Below are 22635 nucleotides of genomic sequence, written 5' to 3'. Positions count from 1 at the left end.
AAGTAGAAAAGGATTTGTATATTTTGTATATTTTCTGTATTATTTTGTTTTGTACAGCTAAAGGATAAGACTATGTGCAACATATAGATCTTTACCTGTAATAATACTTTGCAAGGTCATGGTAATATATAAGTTTCTTTGATCGCACTTGGTTCAGACAAACCATACAAATACATTGAAGTACTAATCTACTTGTATTTCCTGGCAAGTGGCTGAGGGTCTTTGCATCTATATCTGTGTTGTCAAAATGCAGATGTAGTTTAATACTATGGCAGAACAGGGAGCCATTGGCGCCCTGCCTTGTCATACACTGTTGTAGACAGGGTGCCTTTTCTATGTGTGGGGTCACTGCCGAACCGTACAGAGATGACTTATATCTGTAAGAAGTCTTTACGGCGATCTTAGTAAAGTTAGACTGACACCACTCTTCCAAGGTGCCCCCGATTTATAAGGGAGGTGCTCATTGACTGACAAGAATAATATGAGGCAATAGTACATGTAGTGGCATTGGTTTTAGAAATTAGTCAGCGACCACAGCTGGTCACTCGCATTTACGACCTTTACATGCTTAGTAGGAGCTATGTGGTTCTCCAAATGAAGTCACAGCGTAGTCCTGGAGGTTACCTATATACTAAACTTGGTGCTGCACCGATGTTATTTTTACCCCACCTCACATTTCACACGTTATACGTATCTGTCAGTCATCTCCTAGCTGGCCCTGTATCCTCAGAATACCTCGCTCCTGCTCCACTTTCCGTCTTTATTTAGCCGTTTTGGGCCTTCTCCTCGTCCCCATTAGCTTAAGACAATTATAGCTGACCTGAACAGAAGGGAGGGCTGATCTACAGCTTACCAGGCTGCTGACTATAGCATTGATAGAATATGATAGAATAGAAATAGCAGGTGTAACAAATTCTTGTCTCAATAATAAATTACTTCTTAAGGGCGTCTTCACACGTACCAGATTCGCAGTGGATTTCACGCTGTGAGTTTGCAGCGAAATCCACTGCGAATCCATGTAGTGTAAAGTTCAGTGGGGTTACATACCTGCAGCGGAGTATGTAACCCAGCCCCTTTAACCCCCCGCAGCCCACGCCTGGAGCATACAGTACCTGCTCCACGCCGTGGCTGCGTGTGAGGCACCCATCGGTCTCCATCAGCCAATCACTGTCCCCATCACCCAATTTGTGTCAACACCCGACACAACCATAAGCTGCTTGCCATAGCGACGGTGCCTGTGTACACAAAGAACAGGCCCAGAATATTGTTCAAGCGACGGAATTTCCGTGCATAATGTACCGCCATGGATTCCACTAAAAGCATTGTTTGCAATATTGTCTTGGTCTCCTCCCACGTTCTGTGCCAACTCAAGATGAGGAAATTTTCCCCTTCAATTCCTCACCTATTGCTCAATGTGAACATACCCTGGGAGAGGAAAATTAGGTGTGTTAGATTTTATTTGGACAATCCTATTATTCCTGGAGAAAGAGTCACTGACATTATTTGTTGCCACATGCCCTCCAAAGTTTGCCAAACAGATCCCCCATATGGGGTGCATCTCTCCATGCTGTATTGTGGAAAGCATGTGGCAACGCATAATGGCAGTGACCCTTCAAGCTGCCAACTGATAGATGGCCGCAGTGTTTTTTCCTTTTTCCCACAGAGAACACATGTACGTTTGGCTTAGCATACATATGTATGGGGTGACCAGCCTGACTGCTTTCTTATGTATCAAAATTCAAGTAAAGAAACAGTAGTGGCACTCACCGATGAAAATGCTGATGCAGATGTCTTTTTATTAATAACGCATGGACTCACCGATGAAAATGCTGGTGCAGATTCCTTTTTATTATTAATAACACATGGGCATACACTAGGCGGAAGCCATGTAGATGCAGGTTACAAGCTTGTTTCGCGCGACTGAGCTTCAACAGACTGTTGAAGCGCAGTTGCGCGAAACAAGCTTGTAACCTGCCTCTACCTGGCGTCCGCCCAGTGTATGTCCATGCGTTATTAATAAAAAGAAATCTGCACCAGCATTTTTATCGGCGAGTGCCACTACCGTTTCTTTACTTGAATTTTGTTACAGTTATGGACACATTTTGCTTGGTGAGCACCACTGAATACATTAATATCCAGTGAAATATTGTTGGTAACCTGGCTTACATAATAAAAACAGCCGAGGGAACTTTGTCTTATTAACAATATAGCACAAAATTGTGTTCTTTCCTAGCAATGTTTTAAGTAAAAAAAAAAAACTTTTTGTCTTTTATCTAGGAATTTATTTTAGCCGAAGACTATAATAAGATGACCCCCACAAGAACGTATTCTGGTAAGAACATCATGTAATAGTAACTTTTTTTTTTTACTCACACTAATGGACTGTTTAGATAATATTACACACAGTACTTTTTAGCTGCGTTGCTATATGTTACAACGCAGTGATGGGATTTCATGACACTGCATTCACATGATGCAGTTAACTTAATGCCTTTTACAGCATGCTGCTGTTTTCTCAGGTTTTTATTTTATTTTATTTTTTTCTTCAATAGGAAAACTGAAAAAAACTTGCCTCACACCGTCACAGTACCATAATAGTTTTCCATAGTGTAGAACAGGGATGGGGGAACCTTCGGCCCTCCAGCTGTTGCAAAACGACAATTCCCATTAAGCCTGGACAGCCGAAGCTTTAGCTTCGGCTGTCCAGGCATGATGGGAATTGTCGCTTTGCTACAGCTGGAGGGCCGAAGGTTCCCCATCCCTGGTGTCGGACCAACCATTTTCTTAAAGTCTTTTATACTAGCAAGGTCATGGACACAACATTAAGAGTTACAAATCCTCACCTTTCTGGTGTAAACATAGAATTGTCCTTGTCGATGGCTGAAGCCCCTACTGCCATACTCCCACAAGGTTGACACTTGGGATGTTTCATTGTAACAGGATGACTAATGTTTAGCTGGAGTACTATCACCCACCTGAATCCACAGTAACCATGATAACTAGATGTTATGTTACCTTACAGCACACCAGAGCAGAGTAACCATGGTTCTCTTCATTCTGGAGATGGAGTGGATGTTGAGTACGGGTCAGGACAAGCTCTTCACCTGGCATTGCTCGGAGACTGGCGAACGTCTCGGAAACTACCGCACTACAGCCTGTGCTTCATGTCTGCAGTATCCTTTCAGTCCTTTTTACATTATGGGGGAGATTTATCAAACATGGTGTAAAGTGAAACTGGCTCAATTGCCCCTAGCAACCAATCAGATTCCACTTTTCATTCTTCAAAGAGTCTGTAAGGAATGAATCAGTGAAATCTGATTGGTTGCTAGGGGCAACTGAGCCAGTTTCACTTTACACCATGTTTGATAAATCTCCCCCAATGTGTTGTAAACTTTAATCATGCTTGTTTTCTTATACATTTAAAGGGGTATTCTGTAGAGTAAAAATATTTTTTAATTTATTGTTTTAATAAAACAATGGGGAGGGGTCTCTAGTGTAGTGTAAACTGCAGCTTCTAGGAGAACAAGCAGTGATTACTAGATGCTAAAGGGGACACTGCTCAAGATACACCGTACACTTGGGGAGGCTCTCTGCCTCTAGTATCGTTTCCACAGCAGAGTGAGCTATGAGTGAGTAATTGGGGACTATAGTGCATGAGCAACCCTGCAGTTCCCAAAACAGACTGCGGTGGCAGCAGAGAGCACCCTGTCAGCTTTTACTGTGGCGACACAATGTGTAAAAACATGTTACGCAAAAAATAGTACTTAAAGGGGTACTCCAGCGGGGGGCACTTTTTTGCTGAGACCGGGGAGGAGGTGGCTGAGGAAAAAGACATCCACTCGCCTCCCCGGTTCCAGAGGTGGGTCCCGCATTGCGGCGCTCTGGTGCCCGGTTCCCGGCCGCTTCCGGGTGTCTGACGCGCGCCCGAGACGTGATGTCTCAGGTCCGCTCAGCCACTCAGTGAAGGAGGCGGGATCCATTTCAAGTCCGCTCAGATCCCGGACATCTTTTTCCCTCAGCCACCTCCTCCCCGGTCCCAGCAAAAAAGTGCCCCTGCGCTGGAGTACCCATTTAAAATAAAAAAAAATTATATTATTCAATTATAATTTTATTAAAACGCAATTCTCCGGAATAACCTTTAAAGCTACATCATAAAACTGGGATCAAGTCTGATCAGAGCCCTATTTTGTCTTTTAAAAGGGTACAGCAGTTTAAAAAAAAATATGAGTGCTGAACATTACAAGTAATTCTACCATCTGTTATACAGAAAATTACTGTCCAGTACTTATCAGCTGCTGTATGCCCTGTAGGAAGTTTTATTCCTTCCAGTCTGACATAGTGCTCTCTGCTGCCACCTCTGTCCATGTTAGGAACTGTCCAGAGCAGTAGCAAATGCCCATAAAACTTCTCCTGCTCTGGACAGTTCCTGATACAGACAGAGGTGGCAGCAGAGAGCACTGTGTCGGACTAAAAAGAATACACCACTTCCTGCAGGATATACAGCAGCTGATAAGTACTGGACTGTAATTAACTAATCTTTATGACATCAATTTAGAACCTTTTGGTTATTCTTGAGTACCCCTTTAAATAAAGTTTTTATTATAGAATAACAAATAACTAGAGTGATAGGCCTAAGCCCAGCTCTTGCCCCATTATACAAGAGCCTATAGAGAATGTTTGTAGACTTTTGTGTTCATTCAGACACCAGAACATAAGTAATGATGATGATGGGATGTTATGTAAGGACCAGACCTCCGGTTGACCCCTGTAATATTTGGTATATTTGGGAGCCGTGCCCCGGCGGCCTCGCACTGTATAAGAGATGGTAGAATTCCTTGTATTTTCCTGCTCTTATGATGTCGCTGATCTCTCGGAGAGCAGTTATACAGAATTTGCAGTATACAGAATAGTGTGATGCACATTATATGCTGAGATCCACGTTCTGAGCAGCAGCTGCGGCAGCGGCACGTGTTACCTGCAAGACTTACCATGGGAACCACTCCACCACTGCCTATTGCCTACAGCTCACAGTCTCCAATTACAGCCGCTATAATTGAGCGGGGCCGTATGTTCTGCTCAGATCGTGTACCGCGCTTTATTAACTATTCACTACTCTGTAAATCTCACAGTCTGTAAATAAAATACTGCTTTACTGCTTTTATTTCATCTCCCTGTTATACAGCCAAGTCGTGAAGATCTGCAGGTATGAAGAAATATAATACACACTTTTTTTTTTTTTTTTTTTTTTTTTTTCAAGCCATTAAGGATGTAGATGGTTGTTTGTGTCAGACAGAACCAAAAACTGAAATTGTTCTCATGGGGCCACAAAGCATGCGAGCTGTAGGCTCTGCTCCTATTCTTTCATGCACTGATAAAATATTTCTATACACTGTTTATGTATACTATAGGTCCTATAACACCTGCTAGCCCTCCGTTACAGATAACATATGCTTTTTGCATATTTTTTTGTTCCTTGACATTGATGCAACAGATTTGACGTGGAGACCAGACACGTGTTTGTCGGCGATCATTCTGGGCAGGTGACTATTCTAAAACTTGAACAAGACAGTTGTAGCCTCATAACTACATTTAAGGGACATACAGGTGAGTGGTTCTCTGTTTACATACAGGTATTGCTTACTTTAGGTGGTGGAGGCATTTGCTGTATATCCACATTAACTGTTTGTAGTCCTGACTACCTTTGTTGGCTTAGTAGAATGTACATGTTTGTTTTAATGGAGAAAAAAAAAAAGAATGTGCTGCTGTGAGACTGGTTGTGTCTATCTGCCACAGGAGCAAAGCATTGAAGTCCCAATCTATCTTTCCCTTGGACAGTGGGTACGCCTCTATACACATTAAAGCGTACCTATAGTTTAAAAAAAATATATAAATAAAAAAGAATTTAAAACTTGCATGATTTTAATTAGATTGAGCCATAAGTGTGCGGACAAGGTGATTTTACTGCCCATGAAAGTCTCCACCATGGTGCACAGCTTTTTTTCAGGGAGCGGGGACCAGAGTTGAGCTATTTGCCAGTAGTGCACCAGTAGTTACTTCATCCCTTCTCTAGCTATTCCAGATAGCTTCTAGCTGGTTTTTACTATGTGAAAAAAAAGTATTACAAAAAAAAGAGAGAGTCAGAAAGACTGTGTTAGCTATCTCTGTGAGTGTCAACAATTTGCATTGTTCCAGTAAGGTAAATCAGGGTTTTTCTTTCATGTCTGCAACAGCCATGTTTAGTGTAACCTTTTTCTTGCTTTGCAGCTTCTGTTTATTTCCTCTCTGCTCATAACACCTAGCAAAGCCAGTGTATGAATAACTCCTTCTCCCCACATCATAAATATCACCACCCAAACGGAAGCAACCTGTTCAGTGCTTAAAGGGGTTATCCAGCAATTTTTTTTTTCTTTCAAATCCACTGGTTTCAAAAAGTTATATAGATTTGTAACTTACTTCTATTTAAAATGTTAAGTCTTCCTATACTTATCAGCTGCTGTATGTCCTGGAACTATCTAGAGCAGCAGCAAATCCCTATAGAAAACCTTTCCTGCTTTGGACAGTTCCTGTCTCCGACAGACGAGGCAGCAGAGAACACTGTCAGACTGAAAAGTATACACTACTTCCTGCAGGACATAAAGCAGCTGATAAGTACTTGGAAGTCTTGAGATTTTTAAATAGAAGTAGATTACAAATCTGTATAACTTTCTGAACCCAGTTGATCTAGAGGAAAAAGATTTTCACTGGATAACCCCTTTTAAACAGTGAAAAAAAAAAAAAAATCTACCTACCATATTCTGTGGTCATTCATATAGAGTTATCCATTGTTTGTATCTCTTCCATAATCTTCCATCAGGAAAATGCAAATTCCCAGCCACACATTTAGTCACCACAGGCTGATCCATTACTCATTTCTTAGGGCCCTATTCCACCAGACGATTATCGTTCAGATTATCGTTAAATCGTTCGAATCTAAACGATAATCGTTTGGTTGAAATGCAGTTAACGATTAACGACCGAACGAGAAATCGTTGATCGCTTTATAAGACCTGGACCTATTTTTATCGTTGCTCGTTCGCAAAACGTTCGCAAATCATTCGCATAGAATAAGACATCGTTCGGTCGTTTGCAATAGATACGAACGCAATAGCTAATAAATAGCGAAAAAAAACGATTGCAATTACGATCGTAAGTAACGATTATTGTTCCATGGAAATGAGTGAACGTTTTCAGGTCTTTCGCAATAGCGGTCGTTTGAGATCGTTAATCTTTAACGATTATGCAAACGATAATCGTCCGGTGGAATAGGGCCCATACACACAGATTCTATTCTAAAGCCCCTATTCCACGGGTCGTTTAAAGGAGCAATATCGTTCGTATTCGGCCGATATCGGCCGCTACGAACGATATTCGTCCCGTGGAATAGAGTGCAACGATCAGCCGACATCGTTCATGTCGGCTGATCGTTGCAGTTGCTTGTTTTTCAACATGTTGAAAAACAAGCGACTGATATAGCAGCGATCTGCTGCCGTCGCTCCGTTGAATAGGAGCATCCGCAGCAGACGCTGCTATGTCCTATGGGCTGCCCGGACGATCAGCGATCCCCCGGGCAGCCCCCCCCGCAGCTCCCCGCCGCCCCCTCCCGCACTCACCCGCTCACTGCAGCCGCGTTGAATAGCGGCGGCAGCGAGCGGGGAACGAGGAGCAAACGAGCGCTAATAGCGCTCGTTTGCTCCTCCAAACGACTCGTGGAATAGGGGCATAAGATCCCCCTCATTTGCTGTTTTGTATATACCAAAAGATACGGTCAGATGTTTCATGAAGCCGAACGTGTGCCCATATCCAGTATAGTAGATAACAACATTACAGTGATTGATGATTGCAATATTGATTATTCCACACTAGGCTAATGTAAAAATTAATGTGTATTAAATCCGCTTTTTATGATGATGTCCTAATGTAGACTATTAGCGTTACTATAAAGCCCTTCCCACAGGGGAGTATAGTCTTATTATTGTATCTTTTGTTATAGCTTATCCTTGGCAAGTGTATCCATGCCTTGTATTATAGACAATTGGCACACAGGGGTATGCCTACATTTTCCATCTGGGCAATATTAGCTCATTGTTTATGCTTTAAACCAGTCTACATTATGCATCAATGTAAGATTTTGCTGTTTTTCCCATATAGTCGTCATCCGGGGGTTTAGACTGCGCCATCATCCAGGAATTAACATCAACCTCTAATTACAGCAATTTACAGGCACAGACTTTCTCTTAATCCCCAGGTCTTTCTAGCTGTCGGCTCTTTCCATGACTGGTGTGACAGCGCTGGCTTATCGCTGCCTTGTGGATTGTGTTTTCAGACATTTTTAGTGTGAACTGCTTTACAGTAAAAGATATGAGCCTGCTTTTTCCTAGGTGCGCTGTGTTGTCACTTGTTAGCACTAAAGCTGTCTGTACCCGACCGGATCCTGCCGCACACTGTCAGGTCTAAGGGGCAGGATACGCGTCCAAGAAAACTCTATATGCTGATTAGCCAGATTGTAGCAGGATTTATTGCTACCTGTTATAGTTGTAATGTGACCAGCACCACTGTATTGGTGAAGGTTAATATTATCCCTAACATATGGTGGCATATAGACAAATTCTCGTGGAATGGCATGGACAGATAAAATTAGATAATTTTTAAGGGTGATGATTAGTGTGGAGACTTATAGGCCATTCCTGCTGCACTGGGAATTCTGGGAAGAACATATGCAAATCAGCTCTCTGCCGCCACCTTTTGGAGGTAGCTTTTTCTACAAGTGAATCTGTCAGCTGTAATTCATGTTCCAAACTGCTGACTTTGTTAGTTGTTAAAGGACAACTCCCACGAATTTTTTTTTTTTAGCTTATTTAACACACATTACAAAGTTATATAACTTTGTAATGTGGTTAAATACCCGGTCTGGCCCCCTTCCCCCACTTTTGGACCCCCTCCGCCCCCCGGAAGTTAAAGAATGTATACATTACCTATTACGATCGTCACGGTCCTCTTCTCCCGGGCGGCATCTGGTGACTACGACGTCAGAGCCGGGGGGCGGTCCGGGTCTTCTTCCTCCTTGGCGTCTTCATAGAGAGTGAATGGGACGGAAAAGGCTGCTGGTGCACATGCGCACCAGCAGCCTTTTCATTGGCTGGAGCACATCACATGGCTTCCAGCTTGCTCAGCCCTGATTGGCTGAGGTTGCTGGAAGCCATGTGATGCGCTCCAGCCAATGAAAAGGCTGCCGGTGCGCAAGCGCACTGGCAGCCTTTTCCATCCCCAGTACCCGGAAGTCAGAGACATCGCTGGACGGCGGGTGAATGGAGTGGCGATCGTCACTAGAGGTATGGTGTCTTGTGTGTCTGTGTTTTTATTTTTTTTTGGGGGGGGGCCCGCCGGAGTTGTCCTTTAAGTCAAGGAGACACATGATACCGTTCATATATCCACCTGTGTTTTCAGAATGTAGAAAAATTCTTTTATTCTCTGGTACATAGTCAAAGCGGCTTTCCCAAGATTCTGAATTGCTGCAATCTGTAATATCTCCTTTCTCACCTCCCCCCTCCTTGTTTGATTGACATCCTAAGCAGGAATAGGTAAGGCAGGGTGGAGTGAGGAGACCTTACAGCTTGCTGCACTTCAGCATTACCACTTAACCCTTTCCTGGCTCGCAAACTGAACAGGAGCTCAGCAGCAGTACAGACACAGCCAGTTCAGGTGCAAAAGCTTTCTGCTCTTGAGTGGGAAACCCTATTTAGAGCTGGGATTTCCTTCATTATAAGGTGGTTCCCCACTCCTGTAGTAAGGAGCATTGTGCAATGCTATTGTATCTCCCTTAACTCTTTACACTCTGTGGGCTGGGCACTTTGCTCCTTACCCATGGTGTATAAAAAAACAAACAAACAGTTTATATTATTCCCTATAGGAAAACTCTGCTCAGTTCTGAAACCGCCTTCCTCTACAAGTTGTGACAAAAAAAAAATATTTCAAGTATTTCTTGCTTTTTCTACTTAAATAGCTGGGTTGCAGAAAGTATGACTTCCATTACTGCATTGGTTGCTACCAACACAGTTTGTCTCCCAAAAATACCAATGAATCCTTCAGTAGTCTCAGATTTTGAGAACATGAGCTTCAATGGCCCCACAGAAGACAATGTATTTAGCGTTGATCACTTTGAATCTTTTTCTTACGCAATAAAACACAAGTAACCTGTTAGTTGGGCTGGGCGATATTGGCCTAAATTAATATCGCGGTTTATCGCATATGTAGCTGCGGTAACGATAATTGGACGATAACTATGACACGCCCCCTTTGTAAGCCACACCCTTTTACAAGCCACACCCACTTGGCCATGCCAAACTGGGGATAGTTTGTTTCTATAAAGTTAAAAAAAAGTACAGTAACTTAATGAGCAGCAACCCAAACTATGTACACACCACAGGACATTTATATACAGATATACAGCATACAGCTATGTACACACTACAGGACGTGTATATACAGGTATACAGCATATAGCTATGTGCACACTACAGGACGTGTATATACAGGTATACAGCATACAACTATGTACACACTACAGGACGTGTATATACAGATATACAGCTATGTACACACTACAGGACGTTTATATACAGGTATATAGCCATGTACTATAGGTACCCAGAGTATATATGATGGGTATATAGTATATACAGGTGACAGTACAGTACAATCTATCTATCTATCTATCTCTCTATCTATCTCTCTGCCCTACTATCTGGGGAGGCAGACAGGGGTGTATGAGTATACGGGGGGGCAGATTGGGGTGCATCACTATAAGGAGGGGGCGGACAGGGGTGTATGAGTATACAGGGGGGGCAGACAGGGGTGTATGAGTATACAGGGGGGCAGACAGGGGTGTATGAGTATACAGGGGAGGGTGGATAGTGGTGTATGACTACGGGGGGGGGCAGACAGTGGTGTATGAGTATACAGGGGAGGGTGGATAGTGGTGTATGACTACGGGGGGGGGGCAGACAGTGGTGTATGAGTATACAGGGGAGGGTGGATAGTGGTGTATGACTACGGGGGGGGCAGACAGTGGTGTATGAGTATACAGGGGAGGGTGGATAGTGGTGTATGACTACGGGGGGGGCAGACAGTGGTGTATGAGTATACAGGGGAGGGTGGATAGTGGTGTATGACTACGGGGGGGGGGCAGACAGTGGTGTATGAGTATACAGGGGAGGGTGGATAGTGGTGTATGACTACGGGGGGGGGCAGACAGTGGTGTATGAGTATACAGGGGAGGGTGGATAGTGGTGTATGACTACGGGGGGGGCAGACAGTGGTGTATGAGTATACAGGGGAGGGTGGATAGTGGTGTATGACTACGGGGGGGGGGGGCTGACAGGGGTGTATGGGTAAACAGGGGGGTGGACGGGTGTATGATTATACGGGGGGGGGGGGCGGACAGGGGTGTATTGCTGTATAGGGGGGCGGGCAGGGGTGTATTACTATACAGAAAGCTGCATGCTGGGACCTGTAGTTCCCTCAGTAACAGTACAGGGCTGTAACATAGAAGGAATGCATGGGCTGCAGCAGCCAATTATTATCCTGCTTGTTGCAGCCAATTATCCCTCCTATATTATAGTCCTGTACTGTTACTGAGGGAACTACAGGACAGCCGCCCCCACGTGCTGCTCCTCCACCTTCAGCTGTGACATGGCCTCCTTCCTGCACACACAGGACATTAGCATGTGCAGTGCTCGCGCGGCCGGGGGATGGGGGGGGACCGGCACCAGTCCCGGCCAGCAAGCGTTGAACGTTAATGTCCTGTGTGTGCAGGGACACTGGACAGGACAGGTGCGGCGGGACGGGTGCGGAGGAAGGCTGTGCACTCAGGAATATTCTCCCCTGGACCCTGCTGCTCCTCCATTTCCCCCGCGCACACCGGCGTCCCTGCACACACAAGACATTAACATCCTCCTGCCGGTGAGCGCTGCACATGTTAATGTCCTGTGTGTGCAGGGACGCCGGCCAGGACAAGTACAACGGGACGGGGGGAGGGCCGGCGCTCGGACTGGACGGGTGTGGGGGTACGGCTGTGCCCCCGGGCATTCTCACCGGGACCCTGCTGCTACTCCCGCTCTGATATGGGCGTCCATGCACATAACGTGCAGCGATCACGCCGGGCCGCGAGTTTGCGCGCAGGAGCGCTCTGAGGATACAGGAAAGAGGGTACTCTGGGAGCTAAAAATACAAAATTACCGCAGATACCGTCCTGGCAGAGTTGAGGTCGGTTAACCGACCCCAGTGACGGTATCGGTATTTTTGCGGTATACCGCCCAGCCCTACCTGTTAGATCTCAAATATATTTATTTTCTATAAAATGTATTTCATTATGGATTCTAAACCAGAACTTGCTGACATTAGAACCTTCTGGTTTCTCAGGATGGGCTCAAGTGACTTGTAAATCCCCTGCTGACAATATTAATCTGTGCTTCCTTCCCAGCTGGTGTGACGTCCTTGTGTTGGGACCCGATACAGAGACACTTATTTTCTGGCAGTTCTGACCATTCCATTATCATATGGGACATCGGAGGACGAAAAGGAACAGCGTTAGAACTGCAAGGACATCAGTAAGAAACCATAACTTATAAATAACAAAGTTCTCATATGGGTTTGTTTGCATCTGCATTGGAAGCTCTGTTCAGGAACTCCATCAGCTGTTTTGCTGTTATAGGGTGGGTTCACACTACGGAATTCTCGCGGATAATGTCAGCGGAATTCCGCAGTATGTCCGCTCGCCTTTCCGCCGGCTCCATAGACACCATTCTATGGGCCGGCGTATTCCACTATCTGCCGAAAGAAGTGACATACTGCGGAATTCCGCTGACATTATCCGCGAGAATTCCGTAGTATGAACCCACCCATAGTTCCAAGGAACTCTGCATGCACCCCTACTTTTGCCATAGAATTGATGGAGGTCATAATAGAACCACAACTGATCCAACTTGAATCTAATGCGGTCTGCAAAGCACCACTGCATACCTTTTTCTTTTATCACTATTAGTATAAATTAGTAATACATGTAAGTATATAGTAGTAATTTATTTTTTATTGATAAAACTCCCTTAATTCCAGATCGCTATACAATAGATAGGGGTAACAAACAGGAACATTACAAGATCAAAATACATTACATGAAGGCAAATGGCAGACTGGTACATGGGGGAAGAGGACCCTGCCCACGAGGGCTTACAATCTATATCTTATAACCTTAAAGTGACTTCTCTTTCCCTGCTTGTAAATGTTCACAAATATTTAGATTAATACAGTAAGTGGCCGTTCACACAGAGTAAGAACGGCAGAATGCCGCCAGCCTCCGTGTCATAATGACTCTCTATGAGAGGTGCACGCGCTGCATCTCTCGGCGCTGAAGAATGAACATGTTCATTCTTCAGCGCGGGGAGAGGAGCTGCGCGCGCCTCCCATAGAGGGTCATTATGACACGGAGGCTGGCGGCATTCCACAGCGGACAATTCCTCCGTTTTTGTTCTGTGTGAACGGCCCCTAAGCAACAAAAACAGACAGAAGAGATGCAGATGCAGCTTCTCTCTCTGAGCACATAGATTGCTAAGCCCTGCCCCGTGATGAAACTTTAAAGGGACACTATCAGCAGGTTGGAAGCATCTAACCTGCTGATATGTTCCTATAGCACAGGGGGCTGAGGATGAAGCTAAGTTCCTTACCATGATCCTCAGAACCGTTTTCAGGATATTTGTACATTATTTCATATGCTAATGAGGCGTTTTGGTGCACTGGGGGCAGGGCTACCGATCTCAGCATGCCCAGCTAGCCCATCCTTACTTTTGAATATCTGGGGAACGCTCTGCTCTGCTAATATTGGTTAGGATGGGTGGGCCGACTGGGCCACATTGGTGTCCTTAAAGTGACACTGTCACCCCCTTTGTGCATTCTGACATCTCTACACAGGTGTAAAGGGTAAATTTAGTGGTTTTCATACCTTATTTCATATCATACGTCATGGTGTTTGTTCAAGTAAAAAGTGTCCTTTTATCAACTGCAGATTGTATAAAGTGGGCGGGGCCTTGTGACATTAGCGCCACTTAGCCCCGCCCCCATTGATGCCATTGGTTGGCCGACGTAAAGGGAGTGGGGTTTTGACCTTTCGGCCAGCCTCTTCCAATGGCCGGCGAGGGGGCGGGGCCAACTGTGGAATTGTGGGCGGGGCTAAGTGGCTAATTCCCCGATGCCCCGCCCACTTAACACAATCTGCAGTTGATAAAAGATGACTTTTTACTTGAACAAGCACCATGACGTATAATATAAAATAAGGTATAAAAACCGCTAAATTTACCCTTTACACCTGTGTAGAGATGTCAGAATGCACAAAGGGGGTGAGAGTGTCACTTCAAGGTGGTGGCGGTCTTATAAAGGTAATAGAGATTGTCGTGACAGACAGCAAACCCGTAAAGGTTGCTAGGTTTCTGTCTCTTCATTTTAGCAGTCGATGGAGGTCTCAGCAGCTGCGCCCCCCCCCCCCCACTCATCACAACTTCTGACATAGCTCTATGCCATGACAGTATGACTGTGGTAGTCACATCCCCAAACCAGATAGAAAGCTTCAGAGAAGACGCTAAACATTCAATGGGGGTATGATGCTCCTCCAGGTCACACTAAGAAAGTCTGGGCCGCTCCCTAAATGTCTCTTAGTCCTATTGTTTCTGTACGTTTCCAGGACAGTGCAGTAACATAACATAGCAGAGCTGACAGTCTACCCATCTATATCTGCCGGTGAATCCATGACAACCATTGCTGCTCTTATTCTTTCTGAATTTAGTTATGAGATCAGGGTCCAATTTTTTTTTTTGCACGCAATCCCACGGAGGATCTTTGTTGCCCCCGTGGAGGCCGCCGATGGCTGTTGCCTGGATACGGGTCATGCAGTGTTACAGCTGCTTGTTGGAAACAAATGTCTGCCAGGGAATGATTTTCATATCTTTGTGTTTAGACACTTTTATGTGCGGGAACAATCTGTAATTTATTTTGCATGACAGCTCACCACTTTACTGCGGGAGCCCAATGCAGAATAACTCAGCTGAAGTATTGTTTTCTGCAACCCTGCACGGAGCGCTGACCTCGGGCGGGCTGAGAGGCAATACAATGGTTAGGAATCGCTGGGTTTAGAGGGGAAAACTAGTGAAAATTATCCCAAATTTCAGATTTTTTGGTATGATCTATAGAACGCTTAAAACCCTTTATTTGACCATTGTATGATCTATGATCTATTAGGAGACTTCACCATTCTAATTCAATGTCTTCACACATTCTATGGCTATATTCACATGCACACACACAGGATTTTGGTCCATTTCTGAGCAAAAAAATCGCAAAAAAATTACTTTTTGTTTAAATAAAAGTTACCCCAAAATAATGTTCTTTGCAGATTTACTGTAGTAAAAGGGGAAAGTCTAAAAAATATAGGGCAAATAATAGGCTCCAAAAGAGCCCTAACAGCAATCACCATATGCAATTGTAAGCTATAGGATTGCTTGAAGTGTCATACTGTGTACACCGGCATTATCTGTAATATTGCTAATACAATGTACTCTGAAGAAAAAACACTCATCCTACATTGACAATAGCTATGTAGTGTGGGTAGCAGACAAAGCAAATTTATTTTTTCTTTCCAGCAAGATAAGCCTGTTCTTGTTCTGGACCTGGGACTTTGTAGGCCTTGTAGAGCATGACTGCTGCAAACAATAGGAATAGTCACGTGACAGTCACCATTACGTCCGTTATGAGACATGTGACAGTATTATGTCAATGTCCGAATACGAGTAGACCTTTGTGGCATATAGGTGGACAACCTACCATTAGTGCCACCTATCAGGGTTACCAAGTCAGCTCTCACATGCCTCACCTCCACTTTGCTCTTTCTACAACTATATAAGTCACCATCTATACTTTTTTATGTTGTGACCAAAGCCAATACAAATATAATGTCAAAGATGATTCCACAAACTAGTAATTTCCGTGCTAGGTAAAAGGTTTGTGCTTGGGAAAGAACAATTTTCATAAGATTGTTATTTATTGTGAATACATAGATAAACTGTAGGTAAACTACGTCCTGTCTTTATCCTATGGGGATATTTGGGAGCCAAAAATGGCAGAAACTAGTTATGAAACTGCATATATTTGTTGATAAATATTTGTGTTAAATTTTACAATTTATATACTACTGAAATTGGCATTGTTTGGTGGTTAGGACATCTAGTCTGCTCAGTAGCAACACAAAAGAGTTGTTAGCTTCATGTCCCCTTTAAGCCTATGATTGGGGGCTACTGGTGTAGAGTGTGACGGCCGATTATCAGCTGAATAGTAATTTATAGGAATGCCCATTTTTGGTATTGAGTCTGTGTAAAAAGGCCAGGGATCAGACGATGATGGATATAGGCTGCACATTGCCCTGTGTACATGGGGATGTACGATTAACAATGATGAGTTGAAAGGGCCACACAAACAATCCAGTGATCGCTTGTGTGGCCCACACACAATTAATCCAACTGTGTAAAGGCTCCCTAAATGATCTCTGTTGTCGGCGCCTATTAATTTAAAAGGCTTCAAGGTAATAATGTAAATATTCACACCCCATATCCTGAGTTTAATATCTTTACTTTTCACTTAGTAGATGTTTGTTGTTGTCTTTCAGTGACAAGATTCAGGCCATTGCCTATGCGCACCACTCCAGGCAGCTCATATCTTGCAGCGCCGATGGTGGGATTGTAGTCTGGAACATGGATGTTGAGAGGCAGGAGGTTGGTTTTATATCTTTTAAGTTCATCTGCTTGTGCTCCGAATCTTAGAGCCACCATAGAGACTCCCTCTACAAATCTGATATTAAAGGTTTTTTTTTCCAGAATTAGAAAAACATGTTGCTTTCTTCTAGTTTGCTCAATTCACATCAATGGAACTGAAACGCAAAAGAACAGAGTTTTAATGCCACACACAGCTCCAGGACCAGTGTAGTGCTGGAAGAAAGCAACAATGGTATTGTAATGCTGGATACCATCTTCAAATATATAAATAAATATATATAATTATGTTGTGTCCTGCCTTCTTCGCTAAAAGGCTTTTATATGATCAAGGTCTCCATTGTGTAAGCATCTCATTGAGTTCAGGACTTTGCTCCTGGCCCTCTGAATGCCATCCACTCATATGATCAATATGTGCAGGAAACAGCAGCCTCTATTTATGTACGATGATTTGATTTCTGGATGTTCATTTATACATTGTTTACATTGGACCAGCATGTGGTACTTTATATCTTCTGCACATTAGAAGCGCATTGCATCAAAATTAGGTAATCCGCTGCTGCTAAAAGAAATGTTATATCCCAGCCTAGTGTTTGATTAATAGCTTCAGCTTACTACTTGGTGATCAGTACTGCTCTATATTGTCTTCAATGCTGCTGCTGCTTTTTCTTAGGGTGTACTATAGACATAAAGAAGAGTTTGATCCCCTCTTCTGTGTGTTCGCAGAGTATTGGAAACATTATAACAGTCTCCAGACTAAAGGGTTAACTGAGATGAAGCCTGTAGAGCACTGGTCTATAAATTGCGGCCCTCCAGCTATTGCAAAAGCACAATTCCCATCATGCCCGGACAGCTAAAGCTTTGGATTTGGCTGTCCAGGCATAATGGGAAATTTAGTATTGCAACAGCTGGAGGGCCGCAGTTTGGAGGCCCATGGTGTAGAGGGCACAGTTGGTCAAAATGTCATATAGAAGTTATATAGTGGTGAAAAATTGTGCACGACAGCATATACTGAAAAGTTAGTGACCATGTAAGAACTAAGCAGGTCAAACTGTTATGTAAAGCAGCCCCTCATATAACGTTGGTTCTTCACCCCCCCCCCCCCCCCCCCCAAGCAGACAGGCAGCATGTTCATAATTGATACATCCCATTAACAACTGGATCAGGTCCATAGAGTAAGGACTGATAATATGAGATGATTGAAAAGTAATGAACCTGCACTGGAAACTGAGCAGTTTGCTATGAGCGGTTACAATATCATTTTATATCTACATTCTTAATTTAGTTAAAACTCTATGATCATGAATTGCTTTGCTTTAGGTATGTAACATTGTAGCGTAGAGAGAGGTCATGTTGGGTGAGGAACATCACAGTCTCCTGTAACATTTTTGCATATGATACTGTGACTACAGAGAATAATAAAGCATTGCTCAGGAGTGTTGTGTCAGGTGAATGTAGCTCATCTGTTAAAGCTTCACTTATAGCAGATGTTTGCAAAGATCAGGCCTCTCGGGTATATTCGACCCCTTGTGTTCTGAACAGGAATCGTCTGTTTGCCATTGATGATTGAACTTTATATTAAGTACGATAATGTAATAACATGCCAAACAAGTCTGTTCTGGGTCCTGTTCATTTTGATATGTTGGTAAGGGACTTAGGAGAAGGTTTGGTAGGTGAGGTAGGTGATAGGGTTGATGTTCCTGGAGGTGTCAGTAATCTGGAAAACTATTTATCTTTACTAAATAAGAGGTCAAAAGAATGGAATCTGTAGTCCAATGTTTCCAAATGTAAAATAATGCACTTAGGGAGAAGGAATCCTATACCCGAGTATCACCATCAGCAGTTCTGTGTTGGCAAAGACTTTTGAAGAGAAGGATTTAGGGGTAGTAATTTCTGACAGCCTTAAAATGAGTCACCAGTGCAACCAGGAGATGGGGAAAGCAAATAGTATGCTGGGGTGTATAGCCAGAGGTATAACCAGTAGGAAAAAGGGATATTGTGATCCCGCTGTATAGAGCTCTGGTGACACCATTGGAATACTGTGTCTAGTTCTGGAGTATTTTAAAGGGAAACTTCCAACGAGAAACTAAAAAAGATGTTCCCGAAACAGGAGCTGTAAAACGACCCATGTGTTACCACAGACAAATAAGAGAAAAGATAAACCACATGTGCACTGTACACTTTTATATAGTCAACCATTTTCATACTATATCTGTTCTCTAGACTCCAGAGTGGTTGGACAGCGACTCCTGTCAGAAGTGTGACCAGCCTTTCTTCTGGAACTTCAAACAGATGTGGGACAGCAAAAAGATAGGCCTCCGACAGGTACCTATGAGTTCTTAAGGTTATGCCTTGCCGGAAAGTAAAGATCACTGACAAATGAGCTCTTGAGGTGTCATCTTCTGTCATGTAGGTATCAGGGTTAGAGAAGAAAGCTCATACAACAGTGAAAAGCTGCTTGAAATGCTAAAATGCAGCAAACTATATGAAGATTTCCTGCGTCTGAGAACATTAGCCACTTGTCTCTAGCTGACATATTCTCTGGCAGTTCTAATCTATTCATTATGAATAAAAAGTATTTATATTGCACTCATGAATAGTGCAGGCGCAGTGCAGGTTGCCTCAGATACTGTTACGTCAGAAGGTATATACTCACCCTCCCATTGTGCACCTGCACTGTGCAAATTATACATATAGACGTATGAGTGAAGCGGTCATTCACACCAATGCAAAGGATAGAACGCCACAGACTTTGCATATGCTTGAATATAAGTTAATCTCTCTCCTAATATATCCAGTGATTAAGGACCTCAATAAAGTTATTGAAGCTAGAAAAGTTTACAAACCCATCTCTACAGAGCTTGGACTCATCAGTCCACATGGAAGAAGTGTAAGGCCATTATTACCCTCCCTAGGTGTAGATGACCCATAAACAGCACCCCAAGTGCAAGGTGCATAATAGTCTGCAAGGTTACAAAGTAGCGTGAGGACAGATCAGGTGACTGCAACTGAACTGAGCATGAGTGACCCATAGTGGATGCCCAGTGGGCCATAACCAAGGGCAACAGGATATCACACAATGCAGGCACTTGGGGGATTAGGGAGTCTATAGCTCTCAAGCTTTTTGAAGCATTGAAATTGTTCTCCCATTAGGCATGTAATAGTCAGAGCCCTCCATTAGATGGAGCTAGAGAGCCTACGTGACATTTAATAGCATTATTGCAGTATTCTGTAGGGAAATAAAATAGCCTTACAGTCACTTTGTAGAAAATGAAAGCTTCACATAACTTAGGCTCTGACCGCCTGTTATGGATGTCTTTTACTGTGACCATCTTGATCCATCCTTAATCTTTGTGTTTTGTCCCTTTAGCATCACTGCAGGAAATGTGGAAAAGCAGTTTGTGGAAAATGCAGCTCCAAGAGGTCCAGCATCCCCCTCATGGGCTTTGAGTTTGAAGTGCGTGTGTGTGATAGCTGTTATGAGTCCATCACAGATGAACAGTAAGTTAAGGGCCATGAATACATATAGAATTCATTCTGACTATAGAATAAAATGTCGCTTATGTCACAGAAAAAAAAAATATCTTTGGCATGTCGCACAGATTGATGCATTGGAGTCTGGTGTTCAGACCCAGATCGAGTGTTAGATCTGGGAGAAGTGCCTGGCTAAGAGCTTCTCCTCCTGGCTCGCTGCCATTTCTGTCTAAGTGCAGGAGATGGGCTCCATAGACTTGCTGTTCTCCTGCAGCTAGACAAGGAGGGAAGCTCTTAGTCATGCAATTCCTCCAGGTCTACTTAACAATTGGTGGAGGTCTGACCTTGCAACATCTGCGTAACTCGTCAAAAGTTTTTAAAGTGACAAGGACACTTTTTTTTTCCTAAGGCCATTTGTCACTTTGTTATGGGTTATAAAACAACTGTATAGATTGCGACCATCTCCGAACAATTCGGTGAACTGCTGTCAGCTGTCATGGAAACCGCTAAATTCCATATTGTAAGTGGTCAGGTTAGTAATATATAGGGGACTGAGTCATGGCTGCAATAACTTTAAAGGCTACAAAAACATGGCCACTTTTCCCCCTACTGTTGTCTCCAGTTCAGGTGCGGTTTGCAATTAAGCTCCATTTGCTTCAATGGAACAGAGTTTCAAAACCCCACCCAAACTGGAGACAACAGTAGGAGGAAAGTGGCCATGTTTTTGTAGCGCTTTAAGCTGCCCCTTATAGGACGTATGGAAAAGTGATAATCTAAAAGTCTCGCCAGAGAGTGTTGTAACTTGTAAAGTCGAATCGGAATAAAAAGTAAGTTTTACTGGATGAAGTGCTGGAGCTTTCTTTGCTTTGCTATTGTTGGGCCTGGCAAGTCCCCAGGTGTTCAGCTGCACCATTCAAACTTTGATTATGGTTTGAGTGGTATTTTACCTTTGTTCTTGGGAAGCCTTCAGCCCTCAAACTGTTGCAAAACTACAATTACCATCATGCCTGTTGTGCAAGTATGATGGGAATTGTAGTTTTGCAAGATCAGGAGGGCTGCAGGTTCCCCATTTCTGCTCTTTTGTTTTTTTTTCCTCTCTCTCTCCTATGTCTCAAACTAGGATTGTGACCAAGGCCTAGAGGCTGAAAACTATAAAAAAAAAACTTTTTACCACTTCTTCACGTATGTATTCTGCTTTTCTTCCTTTTCAGGCGTGCGCCGACTGCGACATTCCATAATAGTAAACACAATATAGTCCATGTACACTTCGACCCAACAAGAATCTGGTTATTGACTTCAGGAACAGACAAGGTCATTAAGGTCAGTGGTGAAGGAGAATGGAGCTGAGCTGCAATATCAAACACAATCCATTTCCCTAAATAGTAAAGTGTGGTTGATGTGTTGGCAGTATATTTTCTTTGTCTATTCCTTCTTGCCCACTAGTAATATACGGTATGTAACAAATAACATACATTTTAGTGTTGATCATTCTGCTGTTCTTCTTATTCCCCAGCTTTGGGATATGACACCGGTCGTCTCTTGATGATATTCTATGGATCAAGCTCGGAACCGGTAACACAAGAAGTAGAAGATTCAGTGCAGACTCTATGGGAGCGCAGTAGGCGGAGTATCTAGAAGTTAAGGTTTTATTGCATAGAGTCTCTGGAGAGGGGATACTCTCATTATAATTGCTACATAGAATGATAAATGGGATGGACTAATCTGAGCCTGGGCTTACGGCAGCTCCACCATCTTGTTTGACCCTACTTTTGGGTTTGTTGATTTTGTTTGGCGTTTCCTATGCAGAGGTTTTCTGTGCTATATACTGGAGTTTGTATCTGTAGTTGGCCTCCTCTTTTATCTTGAGGACCCTGCTATTTTAAACCCTCCGATCATGAATTCTTTGCATCGTACGTTCCCACAGCAGTATTCTTGTGGCACCATCTTTTAAAGGGAAGCAAGCTCCCCTCAAAAGAAAAAAAGGTTTAAATGCAGTTTGTTCATCCCTTCCCTTCTGCTCGTCTTCATGAACACTTAGAAGAACAGTGGCATTTCACACATTGCAAACATGGCAGCAACATATTAGTAATTGCCCTCATCTATTTAAAGGGGTAGTCCGGTTTTACAAAATTATATACCTTACACTGCCTAACCAAAAGTTATATAAGGTTGTAATATACATCATTTACATATTTGCATTGGCTGGCCCCGTTTTTGAATGATTGACTCACCGCCGGAAGTTCGTTCTTTTTATAGTTCTCCTATCACTGTCGACCACCGCTACGTCACTATTGCGTCATTTCGAGACAACGCGTCA

General features: G+C 43.4%; 1 protein-coding gene across 1 annotated transcript in view; it reads left to right on the top strand.

The window, feature by feature from the left end:
- WDFY2 (WD repeat and FYVE domain containing 2) overlaps positions 1 to 22419 on the top strand; it is a 43521-nt gene extending 21102 nt beyond the window's left edge. The window contains exons 4-12 of the mRNA XM_069972112.1: positions 2278 to 2332; positions 3023 to 3173; positions 5492 to 5604; positions 12518 to 12644; positions 16742 to 16847; positions 19068 to 19169; positions 20215 to 20345; positions 21530 to 21638; positions 21832 to 22419. Coding sequence (XP_069828213.1) covers positions 2278 to 2332; positions 3023 to 3173; positions 5492 to 5604; positions 12518 to 12644; positions 16742 to 16847; positions 19068 to 19169; positions 20215 to 20345; positions 21530 to 21638; positions 21832 to 21861 — 924 coding nt within the window. The 3' untranslated portion in view covers positions 21862 to 22419. The remainder of the gene's footprint in view (positions 1 to 2277; positions 2333 to 3022; positions 3174 to 5491; positions 5605 to 12517; positions 12645 to 16741; positions 16848 to 19067; positions 19170 to 20214; positions 20346 to 21529; positions 21639 to 21831) is intronic.
- The last annotated feature ends 216 nt before the right edge of the window (positions 22420 to 22635 follow it).

Source organism: Dendropsophus ebraccatus, chromosome 5 (assembly GCF_027789765.1).
Source record: "Dendropsophus ebraccatus isolate aDenEbr1 chromosome 5, aDenEbr1.pat, whole genome shotgun sequence".
Classification (NCBI taxonomy): Eukaryota; Metazoa; Chordata; class Amphibia; order Anura; family Hylidae; genus Dendropsophus; species Dendropsophus ebraccatus.
Note: the sequence above shows the minus strand (reverse complement) of the source record. Positions and strands in the feature narration are given on the sequence as shown.